At 32.6% G+C, this 27,215-nt stretch overlaps 1 protein-coding gene across 3 annotated transcripts in view; it reads left to right on the forward strand.

Moving 5' to 3' along the window:
- The first annotated feature begins 236 nt into the window (after window positions 1-236).
- LOC146529690 (zinc finger protein rotund-like) overlaps window positions 237-27,215 on the forward strand; it is a 135,664-nt gene continuing 108,685 nt past the window's right edge. For all 3 annotated transcript variants that reach the window (XM_085201350.1, XM_085201352.1, XM_085201351.1), the window contains exons 1-2: window positions 237-402; window positions 7,749-8,263. In XM_085201350.1, the coding sequence (XP_085057476.1) occupies window positions 8,087-8,263 (177 nt within the window). In that variant the 5' untranslated portion in view covers window positions 237-402; window positions 7,749-8,086. The remainder of the gene's footprint in view (window positions 403-7,748; window positions 8,264-27,215) is intronic.

Genomic DNA, 27,215 nt, shown 5'->3' on the forward strand with positions numbered 1-27,215 from the left:
AAATGTAACGTAGCCCCTTGAAAAAATACAAGACATTGCACCCGACGCAAAAAGCGGCATAAAATATTACCTCGAACGACGAATAGAGCCTTATGCAAACTTAGGCCCCGCCCACCTGTCACGCCCACTTCAACGTCTTCCGTCTAGCTCGCACCCACACGGAATCATATCTCCCTCTCACACAGATGCACGACGCCTACGCGATTTCAGCGAAAGGTTTTTAGTTGTCGAAAAGACATCGTACGCGTTCGTCGCTCCGAGAAACCGACAAAAAACGTAACAAAAAATTATAAATATATAAATATTACCGGCTTTTTCTTTTATCACGGTGATAAGATATTAATGGTAATTAGTGATAGTGTTTTTGTGTAGTGATGTGCGTTTAGTGGATTTTTGGTGAAGGTAAATATCGATTTTCGATGCGTGCGTTAATCGTTTGTTGTATAGATAAATATGGTGTATGTAAATCGATTTAAATATAGATTTTGAAATATTTTTGTTATTTAAAGTAGTTATTTAAGGATGGTTAGTGGACGCTTGTGAAGGAAGATATTTAATAAATATAAAACTTTTGACACTATTAGGCTTTGTAAACTTGACACAACCAAAAAATTGTGGCTATACATATGCATTACACAAAATATAAAACTTTATAAAGTTGTACAATTTACTTCTTTGTAGTTTAATTATAACTTCAATGAATATACAATTGTTATAATCTCTGTATAGATGATCGGTAGTCATATGTTCTGATTCACATATTAGTATATACTTATAACCTTAAAATAAGAGTGTTTTAAAGACAACATTCAGAAAACGGCTTTTTTCATTGGTCAGGTTACGATTCTTTCTGATTTCTAGAGATGATGTAGGTAAAATGATTAAATTAATAAATTATTTATGAGAATCATCAATTAATGATTCATCATTGTATGTTTAATACACATTGTAAAAAATGATCATAGTATAATTATATATTATAACGTTTCTAGTTTTGTTTTTCTTAAACGGAGAGATCATTTAAAAAATAAACTTTCATTCAAGTGGTTAAATATTTAATATTATAATATTCTATCTAAGGTTAAAATAATAATAATGTCATAGTTAAATGTCATGGTAGTTCATAGTTATGGTATTTAAATTCCTAATACGTTTAAATTTTCTATATAGAGCTGCTGTAACATCTAATAACGTTTATATGGACCAGCTCCATCAACTCTTGGTGATCCCTTAAGCCCGGCTTCCACCTAGAAAGAGAAATGAGCGGGTAATTCTAAGGCGGAACGGTTAAATAAAATAAATTAACATTTTCACCAACTGAGTTTTGTATTTTGTAATTACTTTTTTTATTTTGTTTATTTCAACTATTTATTGGTGGAACAAGTAGGTAGGTATGCAGTTTACTGTTGCAAGTTCAGTAGTCCTTAATGGGCTCGCGGTGGAAACCAGGCTTTATACTCCCCAAGGAAACATGCCAAATTTCAAATTTCTAAGTCCGGTACGTCTGTGCGTTGAGGAAAGGAACGGCAACGGAACAGTTTTATTTATTATATAGATTTCAATACAAATATAATTATGTTACAAAGTAGTTTTGATATGGAAAAACTAAGTTTATTAAAAAGTAATTCTTCCTAAAGTTTATATATATTTTTACTTAAAATCAATTGAACTACTTTTTATATTGAGCTACATTTATACAGTATATATATAACATGTATAACAAACATTTATATAAAATATAACTTAAGTATTCATTGAGAATTTACAAATTTAAATTTCATTATTTTTATTATGTAGGTTTCTACAATTAAGTTGTAAATCACATATTCTTTAAATGAACTGAAATAAAGGCGTACAATATTAATTAGGATGATTCTGTGTAGCGTTGCTAGTGCCATATGACCTACCTAAACTATAAAAAAAACTAAACTAAAACTGCCAAATGCCAATCAGACTCGCGCACTAAGGGCTCCGTACATCTTCGTATATCTATAAAAATGGCAAAAAAACATTATTTTATTGTAATTAAATATTTATATTATTCTGCTTTTAGTATTTTTGTTATAGCGGCAACAGAAATACATCATCTACGAAAATTTCTAGTGTCTAATTAGCACGGTTCCTAAGATACAGCATTGTGACAGACATACAACAGAGACTAACTAATAGGGTTCCGTTTTAGCTTTTGGGTATTCAACGGGTCAAACGGGAACCCTAAAAACAACAAATTATAGAATCTGTCTTTAAAAAACTATAAAGGGTTATTTTATCTAAGTATATGTAGTGCACATTAAAAAACGATTATAAAACATAATTATTTGCTAACTTCAAATGTTTTGAGTTTCGTTATCTTCGCGAAAAATACTGTAAAAATAAATATATACCATAAATACATTTATCTATATTAAAAAAAATAAGATTTTTATGTTCGTTTGTATGGCATGAACGTAATATTTTTCTTAATGATTTTTTATAAAATGTAGAGTAGGCAGAGAGGGCTTAGTGTTTAAATATTCTGTTTTCCCGTCTTTATAGATGTGCCTGTTAGGTGGTACGACTAACGTGTATTTATCTGAATTAGGGTAGAGTGGTGGTATTTCTTTATAGGTAATTAATAGATACTTTATATATACATTTCTTTTCTTATTATATTATAAGTATTTGAGTATAATGTGAACTATGCTGGTAACGTGATATGAATAAGCATTACATTGTATTCTGCACATAACTTACTAGATACCCTACGTATCTAATCCATATAAAAGTTTAAAATATTATTTTTTATGGTTTTAAAATATAATTATTTTTATCGTTACATATTTCAGAGAAACAGACAAAATCTACGAATAAATGCGATAGTTTACGCTCCACACATTCATATAAGTTACTAGGTATCATTTTGAAAGAAATTGGTATACCACTGTTTATATAACACCAGGGAAGTTTAAAGGTTTAGAATTTTCATTTGTTTCATTTGTACTCTGTATTCTACATATACAAAGTAAAGCTGAATAAAAAATAATAATAAAAACGTGTTAAGCATCTATTGTATGTCACTAAGTAACGTAATAAAATGAATATTTAAATTCCTCGCTCTGGTGTCGGGGCTAAGCGCAACACATAACACGCAATGCCTCCAGAATTCAGCAGAAAGTAGGGAGGCGGAGTGTCTTACCACTAGACTATTAGCTGGGTACAGCGTAAAGCTAGAGAAATACAGTTCATGAGTCCCCTGTCAGACACTATTCCACTGGTTCTTTAGTCATAACTGATTTAAGTAAATGCGTAATATTTCATAAGAATAAGCAATAATGCTAGGCCCTATAAGTGTATATGACAATTATTCTGATTAAAATTAATTGAATTTGTATTGTAAAGAAAAATTATGCATAGTCCATTGTCTTTTTCATAAATGACATGAACAATTTTTCATGATAAATACCTGCCTATTTATTTGTTTTAACTTAACTAACTTTACTTAGCCTCATTGTAACCTGTAACTTGACTGTAATTGTAAACAGGAGGGTAGTGGGTTTCGGTTTCAGTTTTCCCGATTCCGAGAAATTATAATATTTGACATTGAATGCCACTTTTCAATGTACAGTGTCTCGAATTAGGACGGAGAGCGGAAAATGGGATCTTACCAGGTTTTCATTGCCTCTACGCCGCGCTTTGCCTCGACACCAGAGCAAAGACATGAAATGTATTAAGTATTTAATTTCGATGGTTTCTAGATATATTAAAATCTTCAAGGCTATTTCAAAGATTTTTAAAGTGGTGTTCCATACTTACGAAAGAAATATAAACGCATAAAAATGTGAACGTAATGGATTTGAATATTCAGAGATATTGGACTGTTTTTCATTTTGATTTGGTTTTTTTTGACTAGCCGTCTTTTATAAATTCCGTTGATCGTTTTTAGGATTCCCTCGTATCTAGAGTTCCTTCCTACATCAAAAAGGGTAAACGTAATTCTTAAAAGACCATTGTCTATGAATACCATTTAGGTTCATCACCGTCGCGTAGAGATATCAAGCTAAAAGTAATATCAAATATTAACGTCTATATAGATAAGATTGTAAAGATAAAATCAATATATAAAGAATTAATTATTTATTATTACTTAAATGAAATGTTTGAAATTTAAACAATTCTCTGCTTCACGCTGTTTCTCGGTTAGCAGATTATTGCGAACACCTTCCCACCCATAAACTATTCATACATGCCAATTCTGAACCTAACTCTACCCAACCCAAGCCAAGAGCAGAAATAAAAAATGAAGTTACTTATTATTATTCTCTCTGCTCATCTCCTAACGGACCTACAAGAAAAAATAAAAAAACTTTTACTAAAAAAACCACTTTTAGTTAAATTTAAAAATCTATCTACTACATTTAATTCATTGAAACTCACTTGAGATAACCTGCGCATACGCACCTACATACATACTCGTAGTACGACGCTCGCGTGCACCTCACATTCTTTCATACAATTACACTTCACTTCGTTCAGCCAAGATTTCGTGTGAACGTTACAGATATGCAAAAATGGCAATACATTATAAAAAAAACATGACATTGACATGTGAACATGCACATGTTCATAGAATACATCCTAAGTACATGCTTCTATTGAAATTATTCGAGCGTTAATTTAAAAATTAAATTTGTTATGCGGCTTAACTCGTTTGATATGACTTTATTCAGTTAGCTATATTAAATTTTACTTTGTAATTAGTTTTACTTTTTCACCGTTTTAGGGTTCCGTACCTCAAAAGAAAAATGAAACTTGTTTACTGTTTTAACTTTTTCATACATCGGTAGTTACTTCATTTGTAAGGCACCAATGAAATATTTAGATATTTTAACTAGAATTTCTTTATTTCTCTGACATAAATATCTTAAAAAGTAAAGGAAAATATAACTATTTTAACTCCAATCGTAATATTTTGCTTAAATAAATTACTTAATTGAAGTAAGTAATCACGAAACTTGCTCAAATATATCAATTAAACGCCAATTGACTTTTGTATAACAAAAACAGTAATTTAACACTTTATGTAAACAAATTGAACGTATTACAATTAAATTAAAAAAAATGTAGTTTCTACAGTCATAATCATCATCATCATACAAAGTGATATAGGTATCTCTCATTATATATTGTACTGATAAGGGATTAATTTCGTTTGTTCATCCAAAACCATAATATAAGAGTAACATAATAAGAAAAGGTCATCGTGGTGACTTTAAACGCGACGGCTGTGGTTCGATTGCCACTTAGAGAAAGGAATTTACGTTTCCTCGTTCTGGTAAAGAGTAAAAGCGCGGCGTTGAGTTCCGCCACTCAACATGAAATACTTCAAGTATTAGTAAGGAAATTGGGGAATGAAAGGGTCTTATGAGAATAGAGATTCTTAGTACTAGGTTCACTTTAGCAATTTCTAAGAAAGGGAGAGACCACCTAGTGTCAAGGTACACCATTCTTAGCTTTTCACTTGAATTCGACATTTCGTATCGAATCGCGTGACTCAATGTAGAGTATTAACTTATTAGTGTTTTGACTTAATGAGGAAATAAAAACAATTCTTGCGACAGAGTGGGAACCGCACCCACAACGGTCACGCTGATAGTCAGATGCTATGCCGCTGTGCCAAGACGGCTTTGGGCCTAAAATGTAAATGAAAGATCTAGGTTTAACATATAATAAGATGTATAATTAGACAAAATAAATAACTTTATAATTATCTCAATAAAAAAAGACACGATCGGAAATCAAACTTTTAACCATCACATTGAATCTCACATTTCAAATTAACTACAATAATATTAATTCCATAACCATTTATTATATAAATTTTACATGTATTTAGGCAAAATATGATTGTACGGGGCGTGGTGGGCGTGCCCCGTGGGCGTGGTCTAGCGGCCATTGACCACAGAACAGAGATGCTATAACACGGCTGTATAAGGCATGGGTTTGTGGGAACATTTGCAATTCTATTAGTTGCTACGGATATCCTATATTAGAATCAATTAACCGTTTTAGTTAAATGTATTAGAGATAGCGTTGGCCGTCGTGGCACAGTGGCAGAGGGTGTGTAAATCAACGGGTGTCGTTTAAAGGTTCCCATTTGAGGAAGAAATTATGTTATATTTTTTTTACGTCGCTCTGAGAACAAGACAAAACAAGTAGAGCTTCGTCACTCAATACCAAATGCCTTGAAAATTAGTATTAAAATAATATATTCTTCGTTCTCCATTTGGAGAAGATAGATAGGGAAGTGTTAGAGTGATTTTTGAAAATTTTTTTCTTTAGTTAAGTAGTAAATTAGTTACATTCACTGTATTAGTGTTGTGGGTACAGCTCCAATCGGAAATGACAAACGCTTCGAATCAGAAATCAGATTAAAAGTGGTCTAACATAAAAAAATATGGAAATATAACATAGAATGAGAACGTGCTTTGCGTGCGTTTACTTTTTAGATAAAGAAAAATAATTTAGATTAGGTCATTTTAATTTAAAAGTTACATATTTTTTACTGGACTCATCTATCTAGACAATAGACTAGTAAGTTGCCTATGGTAGGAGAGTCTCAATGGGAACGGAGTGTCCTATCTGAACCTGGAAATCTAGTGTACCTACCCAACACTAGGTTAATTAATATTTGATTTTTGATTTGATTGGGCTTCATAGGCTTACAGTGCTTGGATTATTAAGTTAATTATTTTCACGAAATTTCAACATGCTCTATTAAATTAGTATCTATATAATAGAGTATTATACGTATTCTGTGGTGCACACGTGTGTAGTTATACAGCGTGTTCACTATGCTATATATTATACATTTTATCTACAAGCGTGGCGTTGAGTTGCGACACAAATGTCTAGAAAATTGTGCGGAGCTCAGAGAATGGAGTGTTTTAACTCTAAGTTTACTAAGCCCACGGGAAGTAACCGATCTATTTTTTAAAAAACAATCGTTACAGGACTCGAACCTGCGTTAGAGTTAACGTATCTTAGTTAATACAACATTTTATTTAAAATTAGTAGAAATTTTCAAAAACTAATAACGAATTTGACGTCACAATTTTTACAGACGATTGTTAATCATCAATAGAATTGTGAAGGAGTCAACAAACAATAATAATTGTATTACGTCGTTAATTATCCTTTGTAGAGCTTCCTTTACATTTAATATGATTGTTTGTAAATTGCAATGGAAAATATATTTCAATACCACGCTCATCACTAAATGCTATAATATTTTTTTTTATTGTGAGACTACCGACCCGCTCGCGGCTTCGCCCGCTGGTACTACACCAATATTTAATTTTTATCTGAATTTTATTTCATCTGAAGTTTTAAATAAACTGTAACTCATTTTAAAGTTCTCATTTTACTAGTTTTAAAATAGGCTCGGCGATTTCAAATCCACAACTATAAATATTTGAATAATAGAAGAAAATATTTTAATAATTCCTTTAATTTAAAATTAGCCAAGCAATATATATTTTACTTTACTATATTATTTTGAATATGTAGGCAGCTACATGTTTTTACCATAACACAAGAAGGAACTGAAAGACCCTAGTGTCGAAGTAAAAAATCCTAGTGCTCTGTTTCCCTCTCTTAGCGGCACTCAACGCCGCACCTTGTCTACCAGCTGTGTTGAGATCGAACCCACATCCGTCGCCACGACGGACTACTATTTTTTTAGTATTTCATCTAACAACTTATTGTTTCAGATGCTCCACGAAAGAAAATCGAACAGAACAAAACGCGAAACATATAAATATACACCCAATATTATATGTATATAATTTTAAATGTACCTAGTGCAATATTAATATAATTAACTAATAACTACAACGGGTTCAATTTAATTGATCTTTACTATTGACGTTAATAATACAAAAATATTTAAAAACCTCACTTTCCCCCCAAAAAAATGTATAATAAACTAAAGTGTTAAAGTGTCTAAATAGAACAATGACTTAAACAAACATTTTTAATCCGAAATAAGGAAAGTGACTAAAGTGTAGTTCAAAGTGTTTACAAAAGTGTTGTTAATAATGATGTATTTATGAGTGACTGTTGCGAACAAAATTGCGGGATGTACACAACGTGGTACAGCCGCGGGGAAGGGGGGATGCATCACCATCAGATGGGACAGTTATACCATGGACCCCCCATGATAAAGACTGAAGCTGGTGTCAATAGTGATTGTATGATGGCGGTGGATTACGCGCCTCCTATTAAGGTAAGGTGTATTATGTTTTGTGTTATAAAATTAGGTTATTAGTAATAATTGACTATTTTTAACATAATTAACATTATTTTATTCTTGGTACTAGAGTATCTATATTACAGGAGGTTATTACCCACTTGAAAAGATACGATTTGAAAACATAAAAAAAGGTATATGATTATGGTATGATTATAAAACGTCATACATCATAGTGTTACTCAGTAACATCTTCACGTTGTATCCCGCATGTAGCAGGGTAGGCAGAGGGAACCTACTGTTAAGGCGTTCCGTTGTCCATTTTCCGCCGAATTCTTACGGCATTGCGTGTTAAGTCGCGGTACACAACGCCGCGCTTAGCCTCAACACCAGAGCGAAGAAATGAAAATATTTCAAAATGACAGTAAACACATAATATGTATAAGATACTTTACGCTTTAGACACTTAGAACTAAATCAAAATTGTCTAATGTTATCAGTTTTGATAAAAGTAATATAAAATATGTTTTACATTCAAATGTTATATTTTATTTCCAATATCAATACGAATATAAATACAAATATTTGCAATACCCGACTAGTATTATAACAAGTATTACGTATACAGTTTTTACGACGCAACTTTTTCTCACAGAAAAGCATTCTTATTCCGGGAAAAACTTATAAAGCAGTGTATGTACGCAAAAAGTAGTTTTGAGTCATACGCGGTGCGGTCTGCGTCCCGCGTCTATACGATGATACAGGTTCGTCTTCCACTAAAGAAGTGAAGCGGTTGGATGCTAGCTTTTTATTTATTTTTTTTGTTTTTTTTTCTCTTCACACTGTATGCCACGTATATCCGTGTAGACAGAGGGAACGTAGTGTGAACACACCCTATTCTCCACTCTCCATCTATTATTAGAAACATTGCGTGATAAGTGGCGGAACTCAACGCCTAGCTTTCTCTTGTTAATAGAAAACATGACAATTATTCATTTCCCCGAGTGGTAATCGAACCCAAACGTCGTTTTACTGCGAAATCGATATTTTTCCCTCTTGTGTACGTTTGGATGTTTCAAACTATGTACTTAGCATATTTTATTGCACTTCTCAGCCTCACTTATAGACAGAGCTATTCAAAAGAAAGGTTAATATTAGTCTAATGCCAGCGGGCGAAGCCGCCAGCGGTGCCCTAGTTATATGTTGAAAAAAGATATAACAATTATTTTCTCCTCTTGCATAAATCGTTGACGATTACGTAGAATGTCTGAATTCATTATCTTAGCTTTAGAATCTTTCCTGCGTTCGGGAAGTTACTTGCCCTGCTATGTCCAGGGTACAGCGTGAAGCTATTAAAAAATATATAAATAACACAGCGAATTAGATTTGAATCAACAACCATTGCGCTCAATCGAGCATATCGACTACACCAGGATGGCGCCACTGCCCACATTGGCAATTATTGGTATAATAAACTATGCAAATGTATAAATTACGTAGAAAGATAAAGCTTTATCGAGTTTTTGCTAGTCTATTTTTTTCTTGCATATATCGCATTTTACATCGTCGGACAAAAATTATTCGGACATTTATAAAAATAAAAATAAATTAATTTAATATATTTTATTTATTTATAAACAGATTTGTAGCTATTTTTATCATTTTCTGAATTAATCTGACTCATCAATCCATTTGAAAGTGTAAAGGACCAGCAGGAAAATTTCTAGATTAAACTACATTTAAATTTTTATAGTTTTTTTTAGAAAATCCGTATAAAAGTCCTGTACAAAGCTATTAAATTCAAGGAATCGTATAAAATGCTATCTAATATCGATCGTCATCGGCGTTTAGTGCCATAATAGTTTTAATGAGATGGCTCATCCCTTGTACGTAGGTTCTATAGAAATACTTGTAATCATTTCAAAGTAGTTTTGTTTTTTAATTTAAAAATAAAATAAATGAGTGTGACTGTAAACGCGACGGTTGCGGGTTCTATTCCCACTCGGGGAAATATTTTGTATTCTTATTTGACTGTATTTTTTAATTTCATGCCACATCTCGCATAAAGCAAGATGAAGAGAGATTCTGTTTCTCATTTTTTATTTATTTTTATAATATAGACATTTCTCTATTTTTTAACAAAAAAAATTGGTTAGCTTTTGATATACAAATTTGTACAAAATACGAACAGAATTATTATTTACTCGATTTACTCTAAGCGTAATTTTAAGGGAAACCTGTAAGGAAAAAAAATACACTCCCCGAATTCGACTCTACTTTCCAATTATTTCGCCTCAGCTTTAGAGCCACTGAGCCCTACGCTAAACTGTCTCGTTACCAGAGCGAAAAAAGGAAAATATTAAATATTTAATTTCCTCGAGTAGAAATGGAACCGACACGATTGTGCCCCTGCGCTAAGATGGGAAATGTACTTTAAGGAAATTTGTCTTTCCAAAGCAAGAAACTGAAAGAAATCGATGTCTTCGAGTGGTAATCGAACTCACAATCATCAGTAATAGGAATTTAGTCCAACTATGTGACAGGTTTTTGTACAAACCTTTCATATTAAATAACTGAAAAAAAAACAATCGTTTGGTTCCCGAGAAAAAAACCTAAAAAAAAAACAAACAATAAACGTCTTTTGAAGTACATAAATCGTTATTAATTAATGTCTTTAGTATCGAGTATCAACATTCAACATGTTTGCACGGAGCGAGTGCCGTTAACTCGCGGTAATTTAATTATACCGTAAATCCATGTATACCTACTTAACTGTATAAGACTACTTCTACACTATTCTATAGAATATTTTTTCGTTTTTTTTTTTTTTTTGAAGCTTCACACTATATCCCGCATATAGGAGGATAGGCCGAGGGAACCTAGTGTTAAGAATAACTTCGTCTAAAACTAACTTTCGACATTGAGTGTTGAGTGGTGTTACTTAACGCCACGCTTTGAATTGTTACCAGAGCCAGAAAATGAAAATAATTAATTTCTCTGAGTGGGAATCAAATCTACAACTATTGCGTTTACAGTCGGAGGCCGTACCGCTGCGGTATGGCGGTGTTTCTTTTATATTACGCAAATGTAATATTTTTTTCAAGATTTTGCCTGGAACTTTTAATTTTTATGTAATTTGTAGAAACTGAAAGTATGCATGTTTCTTTATTATATTTAACTTAAGACTTTAATAGATAGTTTTTTTATATAAAACATGTAAATTAATAGCAATAAAATTACTCTACGCACTTTTCACATCAGTTTTGTAGTAATAGAGGATGGACAGGTAAAAATTAAGAATGAAAAGATGATATTTTATTCGATTTCCTTTATGTATTATTTAAAGCGCGGCGTTGAATTCCGCCACTTAACAGTCAATGCCTACAGATTTCGGTGGTCAGTGTGGAACAGAGTGTCTTGGTACTAGATTCCCTCTGCCTATCCTGCAATATGCGGAATACAGCATGAAGCTAGAAAAGAAAATAATTGAAACGCACTTTAATTTGATACAAATTAAACTTGCCTAGTTTTTTGTACATCCAATTAAGCATTTATATCAACACCGATTCCTCAACTGTACCGTTGCCGTTGCTCCGTTGACAATTATTTAATCCTTACGTTTTTCATCTTAGCTTCGACGTTATGGCCCAACGCGCTATGGTCCAGGTCACCCGTGCCTAAGGAGAAAAAATCAACAACCTGCCTTCTCCAAGTGTCACGCACGGTTGCGTACAATTCTCAACGGTTTGGCATCGGGCGGGCGATGTCGGGCGTTCATTTTCAATGCAATGCATCTTCTAGGTTTTTTTTTCTGTGTTCTCTACTGGTCGGTGCTATTAGCAGGTTACGTTATAAGTGGGCCTGTAATTTTTATATTGTAGATATGATTTGACATATTTTGAACATATCTTGTTGTACATATATAACTCGAGAAAATATTAAATATACTGAAGGATAAATCGACGTCGTCGTTGCATATTGAGATGTGCTTTCCGAATTAGTGGCTTCTAGTGTGCAACGCGACGATTGTGAGTTCGACTCTCGAAGAAATTAATTATTTAATATTTTCACTTTCACGCTCTGGTAACGAGGAAAGGCGTTGAGTTTCGCCACTGTACACGCAATGTCTTCAGAATTTGGCGGAAAGTGGGGAACGGAGTGTCTTAACACTAGGTTCCCTCTGCCTACCCTGCTATGTGCGGGTTACATGCGTGAAGCTGGTTTAATTTTTTTAGTATTTATATGTGTGTTTTAATAATAGATTCGGGAAAAAGCGTGAAGCTGTTTTTTTTATTATCGAATAACCCAGCGACCCCAATCAATAAAATTTGAGTACCCCTGACACAGAAGCTATGTCCAGAGAGCCCGTCACGTCGTGGCTACGTGAACAATCATCTAGTTATCTGTTGACTTAGCGGTGAATGACCAACCAGTCTTACTATCAGTGGGTGGCTCTAATATATTGTTGCGTAAAATTTATGGTTCATTTTTAGTACATTTCATACGAATTACACTTGACTTTTAATTAAATTAACTAAATATGTAATTTTTTGCCATTTTTATAGATAAAAATACGGAACCCTTAATGCACGAGTCCGATTCGCACTTGGCCTGCTTTATTGATCATTTTCTTATAAAAAGAATTATTCGATAAAGAAACAACAACAACAACAAAAGAAAAGAATTTCCTACCAACTACCTATTTAATTACCAATGACATCGTCTTAACTTATATAAAAAAACATTAATTAATTAGGTATTGTAAAACTATTAATATTTATTCTGTAGGGGGCTATCTAACTGGTAGAAGAATGTCCATACATCTGTTTGATCTTATTTATTTACGACCTTTTTTGCTTTATGAGAAATATATAGTACAAGTTGGGAATCGCAATGGTTGAGGGTTCGATTCCCATTGAAGAGAATGAGCTATAGTCACATCCACGCTCTGGTGGCACGACTAACCGGTGCATTGAGTTTCGCGTCTCTACACTTAATGTTTCGAAAATTATATGGCAAGCGGGGGACGGACTGAATTACTCTTTAATACTTGGTGCCATTTGCATACCTTACTACATATTTGCGGGGTAGTGTGAAGTTATCAAAAAAGTGATCTCTTTTACAAATCTCTATCTTGTTATTATGGGAAGAAAATTTCATCAAACCTTCATTTTTGTGTATTTTTATATATATTTTTGTGTATTTGAAATGGAGTCGAAGCCGCAACTCTTACAATAAAAGGCGTAACTACTCCACAATAGTATCCATAACAAATAAAGTTAATAGATTCTAAATTTATACCAAAACTAGATGAATTTAACGTAAAAACTCTTATGAATAATCATGAGCTGCCATAACTGAGAAAATATGCACTGAAAAACGTCTTAGTACTAAATGAACTGGCCACTTATTGTTTAAAGTTTAATTTGCATAGGAATTTCTTACATACCATACACGTTGGAGACCCTCGTAGCATTACTACATCTAACTAAACGCGATTGTGGGTTCGATTTCCACTTGAGGGAATGAATTTCTTAATGTTTTCGTTTCTTCACTCTGAAAGAAAATGGATTTGGGAAATGGCAACAAAGTGTTTTAACACTAAGCCTCGCTGTAATGAAATGGAATGTACAGTGAAAATACAAAAAAATATACATTCATATAAAACATTTGAGAAAGAATTTGTAGGAAATTTATGGACCACATCGTCTTTTAATACTTTATAAGGCAAAGTACTAACCCTTTAATATACGAGTATTTAACGACTGCTAAAACCTTAAATAGTAAAAACTACCAAGTAGATTAATTTTTTCGTTTATAATTATTTTTTAAACATTGTTTCTCAACATTATTTGTTTAATTTAATTAAATTTAATTTAGTATTCGATATGTAGTTCTCATTTCAATTTCAATCACCAAATACAGTAATATTAATATATAATGTTGTTTTGACGACATTGTAGCAAACTGGCATCTGCATTGTTCAATGGATAATTGTTTTACTTATGTAGAAAAAAATAAGAGTCGTCTAGGTATATAATGGGTTATAGAGGCCAGTAGTAGCACAGGGACACAATCGTGCGACTGTAATGCGACGGGTACGATTCCCACTCGAGGAAATTTATTTAGTATTTTCATTTCCTTTAAAGTTTCCTTTCCACGAGTTTTATAATATAAACAGATTGTACGTTTATTTTAGTATGATAGCCTGCATAGATGTGATGATTAAAATTAAAATAGTACATATATTTTTCGTTTTCCATAAATATGTTATTTTGTAGAACGCAAAAATTTGGCATGTAGAGTCCTTGAGGAGTATAAGGAAGCATTGAGAGAGGATTTCCCGAAATTCACTTGGGAACAGCACTCACCACCGCGGTTACTATTACTGGAGCAGGTAAATGTTATAATAATTTCCCCAATTGAGAATCGAACCCACAACCATCGCCGCTACCGTCAGACTTAATCATGCATTTCTTTACTTCATTAATCCTCCTCCTCCTAACGATCCTTAAAACTACCCACAAATTATGTTATACTTCTAAAAGACAAATTCTGAATAAAATCTATAAGACATAATATCAAAGATACGTAGGTATATTCTATGGAAAACTTATTGACTCAATAGAAGCATTAGAGCTAACCATACTGTGAGATCATTAATCAAGAGGCCACCTCTAACAATTACGGTGTTGCCGAATAGATTATTGTAAAACAATCTGCAATATATATTTGTATCAGAAATTAATAAAATAATATATATATAAATGAATATATACAATATCTAGACTATATATATATATATATATATATATATATATATATATCCTAGGCCGTCGTGGCGCAGTGGCACAGGGGCGTGACTGTAACGCAACGGTTAAGCGCGGCGTTAAGTTTTGTCAAATCACAAAATGTTCCACTGATTTCTGGGAATTCCCTCCATATCAATCTGTAAACAAAAAGAGAACGACGATGATCTACCTTAAATAGCAAATTTATAACCAAATATTTTAAACCTTTTTTTAAACGTTATTCTAAATTTAAGAAACAAAAGTACTTAGGTATATAAACGTAGAGGAATGAACCTGCACCTCATAGAAACCATACCGTCATACCACATTTCTCGCTCACAAGTTCACAACTAGGAAAAACCAAAGTAAAATAGAAGGGCAGTTAAGGCGAAGATAAATTCGTCTCATCCTATGGGAGAGTGGAGAGTGGGCTAACGACGCGGTGACGTCATTAATCAACTGCATACGAGCACGAGGCGAGGGTGCAACGACACAAACGTAACCTTGTACGCGCCAAAATTGCTGGTATTGTTGCTTTTTCTTTCTTAAAATGACAAAGGAAAATAAGTATTGTGTTCAATAAGGTAGAAATTGTCTATAGAATTAAATTAATTAATTGGTATATTGCTTTACTTTAATTTTAGGTAATTTTAAAATATTAAAATACATTTTCCTAAGGGTATTAAGACATTCTATTCCCTCCTTTCCAACGAAAGCTGGAGGGATTGCATGTTGAGTGGCGGGACTCAACGCCGCGTTTTGATTCGACACTAGAACGAAGAAATGAAAATATTAAACTGTATTATAACTTTTTCAAATGTGAGAAAACTGAAGTTTATCATAAGCGATGGTCAAAGCTAATATTCCTAAATTATTTCAATACACTTATCTTTAAGTGAAATGTAATTTTCTTTTGAGAAATAAATAAACTCTAACCACAAATGTTTCATTACCTCGAGTTGGATTCGAACCTACAACCCATCGAGTTTACAGTCACACGCTTGTGCCCATGCGCCACGACTGGAAATTGATTATAAAAAAAAAATCACCTTCACGCTGTATCTCGCACACAGCAGGTTAGGCAGAGGGAAGACACTCCGTTCCCCACTTTCTGTCCGCCCTTGTGCCGCTGTGCCGCGACGGCCTATGACAATAACAAAAATATGTCACATACAGCGTTATTCCTCGGTTCGGTGTCACAAAGACATCATTACCGATTCGCCTCCAGTTTTGAGGGAAAGCGTTTTGCGGATTTGCCAGCAACTAATGTCTTTGACAGATTATAAGGCGGGAAAACTGTTGATATTTTATTGTTCTTTTTTGTGTGTTAGTGTTGTTATACTAATTTGTGGATTTTTAAGAAATAAAGTAGTAACGACATTTTTTTTTTGAGTTTGTTTTTTGTTAGTAGAAAATATCCAGGTCTCTTAAAGTTGTACTTCCCTGTGCGTCCAATCACCATTTCCTTTAAAGAAGTTGTGATTTTATTAAAAGGAGTGCTTTACTGAAAGCAAAGGTGGAGACTACTAAATACTCCAATGAGTATTTATTTAAATTAGCTTCACGCTGTATCCACATCAGGGTAGGCAGAGGAAACCTAGTTTAAAACCCCGTTCCCCACTTTTGGAACCTCGAATTCTGGAGGCATTGCGTTTCGAGTGGCGGTACTCAACGCCGCGCTTTGCCGCTTAATCGCGTTTACAGTCACACTTTCTGTCCCTGCACCAATCTCATCGAGAGATTATTTACATATATTTGTAGTATACATCCAGTATAACGAAATAAATATAAAAGTACCTACTCTTCTAATCTCATTGAGTGTTAAAATATAACTGTTCTAACAATGAACCCGCAAAAACTCAATGTGGACAAACCTGAGCTATGAAGACTATGGTCACTGGCTAATAATATCTATACTACAATATAGGTACCTAATACGTTTTCAGGTTGCCGTGGCAACTTGGGCAGTGGGAGCGGAACGGAATATCTTAACACTAGGTTCCTCTGCTTACCCTGCTACAATTTATAAATAATTTTTTTATGTACAAATTTATATTTGCCAAAAATGGCTTAATCAAAAATAATTGAGTTTTTTGAAAATCCTTACTTCCCATTTAAAAAATTACTAATTAATAGTTTCTTACTTATATTTCTCATTAAAATAAATGCCGTTACAGACAAAATCGTATAACGAGATTAGTTGAAACCATCGTCAACCAACGTCTTCAGCCTCCTCGCGAGTGTGTCACCGCCTTCTATCCACATCAATTAATTTAAAAGACAAACCCTGTTCTTTCCAGACGCTCCTAATATATGAGTAGCGCGGTGATAAATGAAATATACTTGCTCTTGACGTGTCGAGTTTTGGGATTTGGGAACTTTACGTACCTATAGAAGCTTAAAAAATATATTTAAGATAGAAGAAGACCTATGGATTGGAGACACGTGGAAGAGGTTGTCAGTTCGACTCTCTACAGATTTCATGTGAAAATGTACAAATATAATCTATGATGGACAATTAATACCGATTTTTAAAATAATTATTTCCAAGTTTTTTTTATTATTTATTAAAATTACGGCGTTGAATTCCGGAGCTCAAAATTCCTTCCGATATTAGACGAAAACAAATAGATAATGAAGTGTTTCAACACTAGCTTTATTCTGCCTACATTGCTATAATACATTAAACTATTAGAAATTGTTTCACATGCTCAGAAATAAAAATATTTAAAAAATTCTGAGTATGTTCTAAATATTCTTTTATTATATTAATTTTTTGATAACGTGTGAACTGTGAACACAAGCGTTAAAGATATAGAAAAAAAAATCTTTATCTTTTATTGTTTACCTAAGTCTGTAATTTTCTTAACGTCGTTTTTTTAGTTTCAAAGCAATAGTAAGCAGAGGGAACGTAACGTTAAGACACTCCATTCTCCAATTTTCGAGACATTGTATATTGAGACGCGGAACTCAACACTAATTTATTTATTTTAGTCACTGTGTAGCTGCGCAAACATCCTTGTATAGTGTGACGCCGAAGTGTCCCACTTTACTGATGACGGATGTTAGAAATAAAAAAAAACATATATCTTGATAATACCTATTATAAGAAACTGTCAGAAATTTTATTGACATCTGTTTTTATTTTATCTGTACGTATATAAAAAAAACTTACTTCAGTATCCTATTAGTAACCAATATGTCTAATGATAATAGTAAAAATGTCGAAAAATACCAATTGATTACCAAAGTTTTAACAAAATGCGGTCGCATGGCCATAACTTTGAAATATTTTTAATAACTTATAGTATTATCCGCTTATTAACCAAATAAGGTTAATTAAATTAATTCACTGAATTTGATGTAACTTTTATGGTTCTGAATCATTTCTCTAGGCTTAGATTGGAATCTTATGATATATTCTCATACTTGCAATGTCATAAAATTTTATCATTCAAAGGTCCATGAATTTTGCTACGTATTAAGGAATATATATTTAAACGCAAGAGTTGTGGGTTCGATTTCCTTTTCCATTTGTGACAAGAGACAAAGTAAAGTAACGACATCTGACACGTAACGTTTCCAAAATTTGGTGGGAAGTCAGAACTGAGTGTCTTAACATTAGGATCCCCCTACAGTGCTATAATATATGGAATAAGGTGCGATAATTTGTAAGGTACCAGCTATTAATTTGAGCTATTATTTATTTTGAAATTAATGAATTTCCATTTTATACTTATTTGTTGATATATTGATTTTGGTGATAAAAAATTGCCAAATCGAAATTGAAGCTTGAATTATTTTCCGATTGAACACAAAATTTGAGACTCATATAGATCTTCGGTAAAGGCGAGAGGTGGTTGTCATTTTACATTTATGCTTAAACAAATTTATTATTATTATAAAAAAAGAATAAGGAATTGTTATTACATTATTAATAAAATCATTGTATTTTCCTAAGTTTTTTACTATCAATATTTCTTATTTTTCAAATTATTTCCTGTATGTATGTATAATAATCTACCTTGGCACTAAATGTCAAGTTTCTAGGCTAAGTATAAGTAGGTTTCGTTTATGATGAGTAAGTGAGTAGTAAAAGAATATCGATTTAAAACGTTGATCTATCAATAACTCTGTGAACTAAATTATTTAAATTTTAAATGCCGTAGATTCTATTTTGGTTCCCTTGATTTTTATTATATTTTCAAGTAGAGACAAGAAAAGTTTAATAATAAACTATAATTATAATTTAAAATGGATGAAAAATTAGAAAAATTACTTGCAATATACTAGAAGACGAAACTTAAATCCTGTAATTATCTTAATTAAATAGAAACCATCGAAGCCTAGGGTTCCATCTTACTCTAAATTCGATGGTTGTTGGTTTGGTTCCCTCTCGATGAAATCGTTATATGATGTAACTTATTTTAATTTCCCCGTAATAGTAGGCAAAACAATGTCTTAAAAATTGGAGGGTGCTTGGAGAACGAGGTGTGTTCCTTGCTGTGCGGGAAAAAACGTGAAATTGTATTTAGTATTATTTTTAGCGTACTATACAGGGATTCAGCGTGAAGCTAAAAAATATGCCAATTTCATTAGCACCGTCATTATAAATTGCCTCTTACAGTTTTTGCGCGTTGCCTAGCTTTGGCTATTCATCTTTTACAAAAAACTTCAAATGAACTGAATTGCTAGTAAAAAAAAAATAATTGAAAATCTACCTTTTACTTATTTTTAGCAAAAAATCAATTGACAATGGATTAAAATAATGTTACAGTTATACCAGTTTGTTTGTTCGTTAAGCGATTTAATAAGAAAATGAAGGTTTTTGTCTTGAATGTAGAAAATATTGGGCTGGTGTTTGTTTTTTTTTTTATTTTTCGACGTGTGTCAGGAAAAAACTACTTTTTTTCTAAAGTGTGAATATTTTTCCACACTTAAAAAAAACTACTCTTTTTAGACAAAGTATACGGAACTTTACATGAATAATTAAATTGTACTGCATTTTTCTAGATTTCTACTACGAGGGATATTTACTATGCTTTCTATATCAAGATCATGAATGACCAGGCGCGGCGTTGGGTTTCGCCAAGCCTTTTGAAGTTACTGAAAGTTTGAGACTGAAAGATACATGATTGCTACCTAGCAATAGAGGTATCAATAGAGGTACCTACCTCTAATAATCGTAAAAGTTCAACGAACTATAAAATCAGATATGCACATAATTGTCCATGCATTAATAGGCTAATTAAAGAATAGTATCTAGTTATAATTTCCTACTATGCACGTACATTCATCAATTAAAACATCTTTATATGGCGGCCCGACTAGTATCGTTTGATACAATAGAGGAATTTCATGTAAATTCTGATATAAAACAACAAAAACTTGACCTTTTGCTGTTTTTACGAGTCATCCCTTGGAAGTTGATGATTGTAAATTAAAAATGTAGGATAGTTTAAGTTTTTAGTATAGAATGAATTAGCATCATTAAAATGTGCATTAACCCCACTACCCGACCTCCTCTCTCCACCAAACTTATAATCCTAATGCCGTCTTTAAAATACGTTTTGGAAATCAACTGACGATAGTTGGCTTAACTGGCTGGGATCTCTTATCGTATTAAAGAGAGATGTAGAGGCAAGTCGGGGCGCAGGAGCGACACGTTGTGGATACGATTCCCATTCAAGGAAATGAATCATTTAATATTTTTATTTCCTCGCTCTGGTAATGAAACAAATCGTGGATTTGAGTTCCAACACTCAACACGCCTCCAGAATTCGACGGACAGTAGGGAACGGAAGTGTCTTAATGGGAACGGAGTATCTTAACACTAGGTTCTCTCTGCTTATCTTGCTATGTGCGGGATACAGCTTGAAGCCACGTTTCGAATTTATTAAACACCACAAACCATTATATTTTGTATCAAATTTCATATATTACTAATTATTCCAATTAATATCCACACGTAATATCCATACTTATTAGAATTAGCTGAAAGTAATGATTAAGATTCTTATAGGATATTTATTTAGGATTAAACACAAGACCAAAATAAAGACAAAATTGTAGAAAAAATGGACGCATAGATCGCTCAGCTAGATTGATGGTTTTGCACCCCTCTGTATTTTTTCCACACATTCTCTTTTGTGGGTTATCGGGGCAGTGCTGTGATGTTAGAAGAAAATCTTAAATGATGAAATTTTATCTCATGTGTACAAATATATTTAAAATATTTAAATTTCTCCGTTCTGCTTTGATGAAGCGCGGCGTTAAGTTCCGGTTTTCCCAACGGGGGGTCCTATGGCATGGTTATGGCAACCCTAGGTTCCCAGGTATTCTTTGCTTGCCCTGCAATGTGCATGATGCAGCGTCAAACTAAAATAAATTATACAATAATAATATGCAATATATTGTTGTTTATTATCATTATTTATAATAAAATATTTAAATATAAATATTAATTTCTAGAATAAATAAATATAATCATTGCGTAAACAACACGTATATGAAATATATTAAGTTACATAAAAATTATAATAAAAACACCGGTTAAGTGTGAATTGGACTCGCCCACCGAGGCTTCCACACCAATTTTAGGATTGGTGGATGTACGGTACCCAGGTGTTATAAAAATTTACAAGCTTTAAATTGCGGGCGTATACACAAATCTCATATTAATTGAACTACAGATATAAATTTGTAATAATTTTCACTTTTTGGATTTTTTTTATTTGATATTAGTCTCAACTAGATACCTTCACGCAACCTCGAGATAACAAGACCATTTCTTGACAGATGAACAAACGGACAACAAAGGGTCCTATAATATCTGCACTTAAAAGATAAAACTGAACGCTAAAAATTATATATAGAATAGAAAAGTTATAGTTATGCAAAGAGGTATATACCTACCAGCATAATGTAGTGTTGGTTAAATTTCCTTTAGTTTTAAAGCCACCAATTATTATTAAGAGCAGGAAAATGAAAAGCCTTGCGTCTTATGAAGAGAAATGAAAATAATTCAATTATAATAATTCCATCAGTTGAGGTCAGACGTGGCACAGGGAAACGCGACGGTTATGTTTGCGATTCTCACTCGAGGGAATGCAATATTTAACATTTTCATGTTCTTTGCTCTGGCGATAAAACAAAGCGCGGCGTCGAGTTACGCCACTTAACATGCAATGCTTCGAGACTTCGGTGGAAGATAAGGAACGGTTGTGTCTTAATCGAGAACAGAGTGTTATAACACTAGGATCCTATGTTCTCTGTAGGCGTCTACAATCTGTCTAAAATCTTTACAAAAATTGTAGTCGTGTGCATTTATCAGAATACTGATGAATTAGCTATATGCTGTCAAGTTTTATCTAAATCTGTTAAGCGTTTTTTGCGTGGAATTGGAACGAATGTCCATCCTCACAATTTTCATATTTATGATATAATATTATGTACCTAGTTAGCATTTATTGAAAATATTAATAATTATAATATTAGTAAGAATGGGAACGAACCCACACTGACCACGCACTAATAAGACCTATAAGATATCTCAGTAATTATGCTAGAAAACTTTAAAAGGTGAAATAAAATCACTACTTAAAGATATATTAATCTTTTATTTTATCTATGTAATAAAATAATAATAAATATTGAACAGGTGTCACTCGATTACATGTCCTGTACTGCCAAGTATGTAGCACGCACGTGCCAATACATAGGTTAACAGATACTATAGAATTGTAACTATACTATACTATAGAATTGTGTAGGGGAGAGCGGGGCTAAAAGTTACCGAGGTAAGTTGTTCCGATGGAAATAATTTCGCGGAGAAAAGTGATAGGAATATTTAGTAAACATATAGTGAAATGCAATGTGATAGCGCACCCATGGCCAGCATATTGAACAATCCAGTGGCACCCGAAACCAATGGAATAGCACACGGGTGTCGTTGGTGCACGATTGTAAATATTTTTGCATTTCATATTTTTGGTCTATCTCACAAATTTTAACGATTAGCCTCGAGTATGTTAGTGTTTTTTTAACATTATATTACCTACTATTTCGGAACACTATTTGTAAATTATTTATGTTTTCTATATCTTATTTATATTTATTTTTTTTTCAACACGTGTTTTTGGGGCTAGATGTTCCCTTTGTTTGGGGCATGTTGTGACCTATTGTTGTGACGAAAAACTTTCGCCAATTCATTTGTACCAATAATGGGATGTAAATATTGTAATTTTTCATACTAAAAAATATTGCAATTTAGTAACATGCGGACTTATGCTCGGAAATCAACTCGAGGTTATGTGTCATATGAGTTGATGCAAAAAGCAGCGGATGTAGTTTTCAAAGATTGCAGGAATAAGATAAAAACTGTTACCAAAGAATTACATATACATATTAAGTGCGAAAACCTAAAGGTATAAATTTTTTGTTTATTATTTTGGTTTAACAAAATCAAAATAAGTTTTATTTTATGTAAAATTATCTTTTACTTTTTACTTCCGTTGTTTTTCGGCTCGGTTTTTTTTTGTTCAAATTTAATTCTTTCACGATTTTAAGTGATAAATAACCTTAAAAGGATACTTCTTAAACGAGTGTTGGTTGTGGTAGTAGTAGTTGTTAACGAGTGGCATCTGTTTTGATATGTAAAATTTGACTCAATTAGGTATTATTTTTGTGGAAACTAACATTTTGGTATATTAACAAGAAAATACATAAAAAATATTCGGGCGAATTGGGAACCTCTCTTTTTTTGAAGTCGGTTGAAAATGAAAACTTCTTTTTTTAAGGTTGGTTGAAAAGAAATGCAACGATGGGGAATCTTACTTCTGACAATAATTTTAACAAAGTTTTCCCTTGTAACTATTCCAGTATAAGTAATATTTACCAAAATAAAAACAAATTTTCTCAATTTTGACCGGATTTTATAATCAGAACCTAACCAAACTTTCATCAAACTATCCTTAAAGTGTATTCTTTCAAATAAGAAAAGAATTATTAGAATCGGTTAGCGTGATATTGAGTTATTCGTCATTTTGTCGCACACGTACCAATACAAATTTAATACTTATGTGATTTTCTTATAGATACCATTGTCAAAAATAGACCAAAAAAAATTGGTTCCCACATGGGAAGTACTACCTTTCAAATAAAAAAAATCATCAAAATCGGTTCACCTAATCAAAAGTTATGAAGTAACATACATAAAAAAAAGAAACAGTCGAATTGATAATCTTCTTTTCTTACAGAAGTCGGTTAAAAAAGATTTGTTTTTGCGCCTGGTAATTATTATGATACTGTTGATTATTCCTTAAATAAACAGGCTTCGTTCGATTATTTATTGTTTTTTATTTTGCAAATAATAGCTTTAAAAATATGGTAACAATTTACCCCGGTCTGTTAACAACTTGCCCCAAGTCGGGGTAAGTTGTTACTTTCCGACTTCAGTCATAAAAAAATTCATAATAAAAAAGTCTTACAAAGAATACCCCAAATTACTGTTTTAATTGAAAGTCTAGATATGTAAGTTTAATTTGATTATATTGTATAAATACTAAAATCAAGTATTCGTAGCAATATTTGAGGTTAAAAAAAAATCGGAACTTTTGGCCCCGCTCTCCCCTACTATAGAATCTAGTTATCTAGAGGTCCTCGTGGCTCAACGGTATAGAGTTTGACTAAGGCGGCTGTGGGTTCAACTCTCATTCGGAGAGTGAATTATCATCGTTTTCTCACTCTAGTAACAAGATAAAGCAAGGAGTTGAGTTCGCCAATCAATACGTAATGTCTAGAAAATTGGCTAGAAAATAGAGAACGGAATGTGTTGATACTAGGTCCTCTCTCTCTCTCCACCTTCATATGTCAAAAATAGCGTGAAGTTGGTTAAAAGATATTTATTATACTGATCTGGTTAGACTGAATGTAATTTAACACGGGCTCTCAGGTAATTGGGGAACGAAGTGTTCAAACATTTCTTCCTTCTGCTTCTATTTCTACTTATCTATATCTTTAAAGTTAAAGAAATAGGTCAATCTATACATTATTAATTTTATATTTCCAAGAATGTAGCGCACACGTGCCAATGTCGTCCATAGATTTCTAGAATTATAATTCATATATAAACACCTTCGTTGCATTGAAAAATGTCTCACTCTACACAATATTTGTGGGTTCGATTTCTATTTGAACTAAGATTATTTTAACCTCCCGGTATGGTTATGATTGTAACAACGGTTGTGAGTTCGATTCCCATTCGGGGAAATTAATGATTATTTATTTATATTTTTATTTCTTCGCTCTGGGACCAAGGCAGAAAGCGCGGCATTGACTTCGGCCACACAACACGCAATGATTCAAAAATTCGGCATAAAGGGGGAATGTGGAGCTGGAGTGTCTTAACACTAATTTCCCCCTACATACCCTCCTATGGGGATCCCCCTTATATGGGGGAAACAGCGTGAAGCTAAAAAAAATACTATAATATGTAAAATATATACGCACGTGCTATGTCATACATACTCAAGTTAATAAATAGACCTTTTAAATTCTAAACCTACCATTTATATTAAAGCTTACTATGTTGTGGAAATTTTATACGCATTATTGCAATTTACTGGCATATTTTAACTTATAACTTATTAATTCTTCTATTAAATATCTGGTTTACTTTATTTATTAGTAAAGACAACTATGTTGGAGGTCGCAAATACAATATTCGAAATAAGGATTTTCGGATTTTTTTTACCATACTAAAATTAGTTTTAAGAAGATTTTTTTTTATTTTAGTATTTGTTTACTTTGTTACGTTAGTGATGTCTATATTTATAATAATATTATTAAGCTATAGAGTATGTTCGGCGCATATCTCAGCAACTACTGATTTAAATAAAAAATATTTTTATGTTGCATAGCCATTTATCGAGGAAGGCGCAAAGTTAGTCAAAAGTGCTTGTGTTAGTTAGTAAGAAGTGCTTGTGATTTTTCTCGGGAACTCTTAGTTATTCAAGCCACAGGTAAAAGACACATATACGAGCACTTTCATTATTATTCATTAGTAAAGCTCACTCAACAAACTCTCGACCGCAAGTGGGGAACGAATTAACACAAGGTTCACACTGCTTACCCTAATATAAACAGGATACAACACGAAGCTGAAAAAAAAACTTTCTCTTTGCATAACTCGTAAAATAGTACATTTAAGTAAGAAAAACTTTAAGATCAAATTTCATTGGCGTCAAATTTTCATTGCTATTTATTTAAAGCACGTCAAGTTGCAAAAAACTAATTTATTTGTATTGTTGTTTTGTCATTGAGTCTACTGAATGACTGAAATACAGTAATTCAGTAATTCACAATACCTTTCTTAGTTAAGTGTCATGCGTATCGAATTAAAGAGCTGAGTGATTTTCAAATAAACAACTATTTCTATGTTGTCATTTTAGCAAAAAATAGTGTTTTTTTGTTAAGAGGCCTTCATGTCGCAGTGACGTAGCATCTGAATGTAAATACGATGGGTATGAGTTCGATTCCCATTTAGTGAACTTAATTAATTTTTATATCCCCACTCTGGTAAAAGGTAAAGCGCTGCGTTGAGTTCTGTCACTCAACGGCGAAGAGCTGAGAACGAAATGACTTAAATGTTGCTTTCGTATCCTGCCGTATATTATATTTGATAAAGACATGTCAATTTGCACATTTTGTGGTCTTAATAAACGTTAATTCATTCTCTAATAGAAAATGACCAAAAATGGTTAATAATAAATCAGATAACAGTAAGTATGAACGTTCGTGTGCATTTTTTGATTGATATAGCACTAGCTATGAACCGCGGCTTCGGCTACGTGATCAAATGACAATAACTAAGGGCTGTGTATGACACATGACACAAGCTGACAACACTGACCCCAGGAAAAGTGCTACATCGAAACGATTAGACGGCTATTGCCGAACAAATATATATTTTATTGGCATTTTTATAGTTTATATTATAGAGAAGGAATGTCGAATGCTAATATTTGGTTAAAATAATGCTTAAAAATACATTAAATTAATAAAATCAATATTACACACACTACCATATGTTTGACAATATACACAATTGTATAGTGATATACTCGTTGCTATGGCAACGCGTATTTTACGCATCAGTTCGTTATCTACTGTGTACAAAACTACATATATTATCTTTA

This window comes from Heliconius melpomene, chromosome 18 (assembly GCF_056956725.1).
Source record: "Heliconius melpomene rosina isolate 202511_hmr_F chromosome 18, ASM5695672v1, whole genome shotgun sequence".
NCBI classification, from domain to species: Eukaryota; Metazoa; Arthropoda; class Insecta; order Lepidoptera; family Nymphalidae; genus Heliconius; species Heliconius melpomene.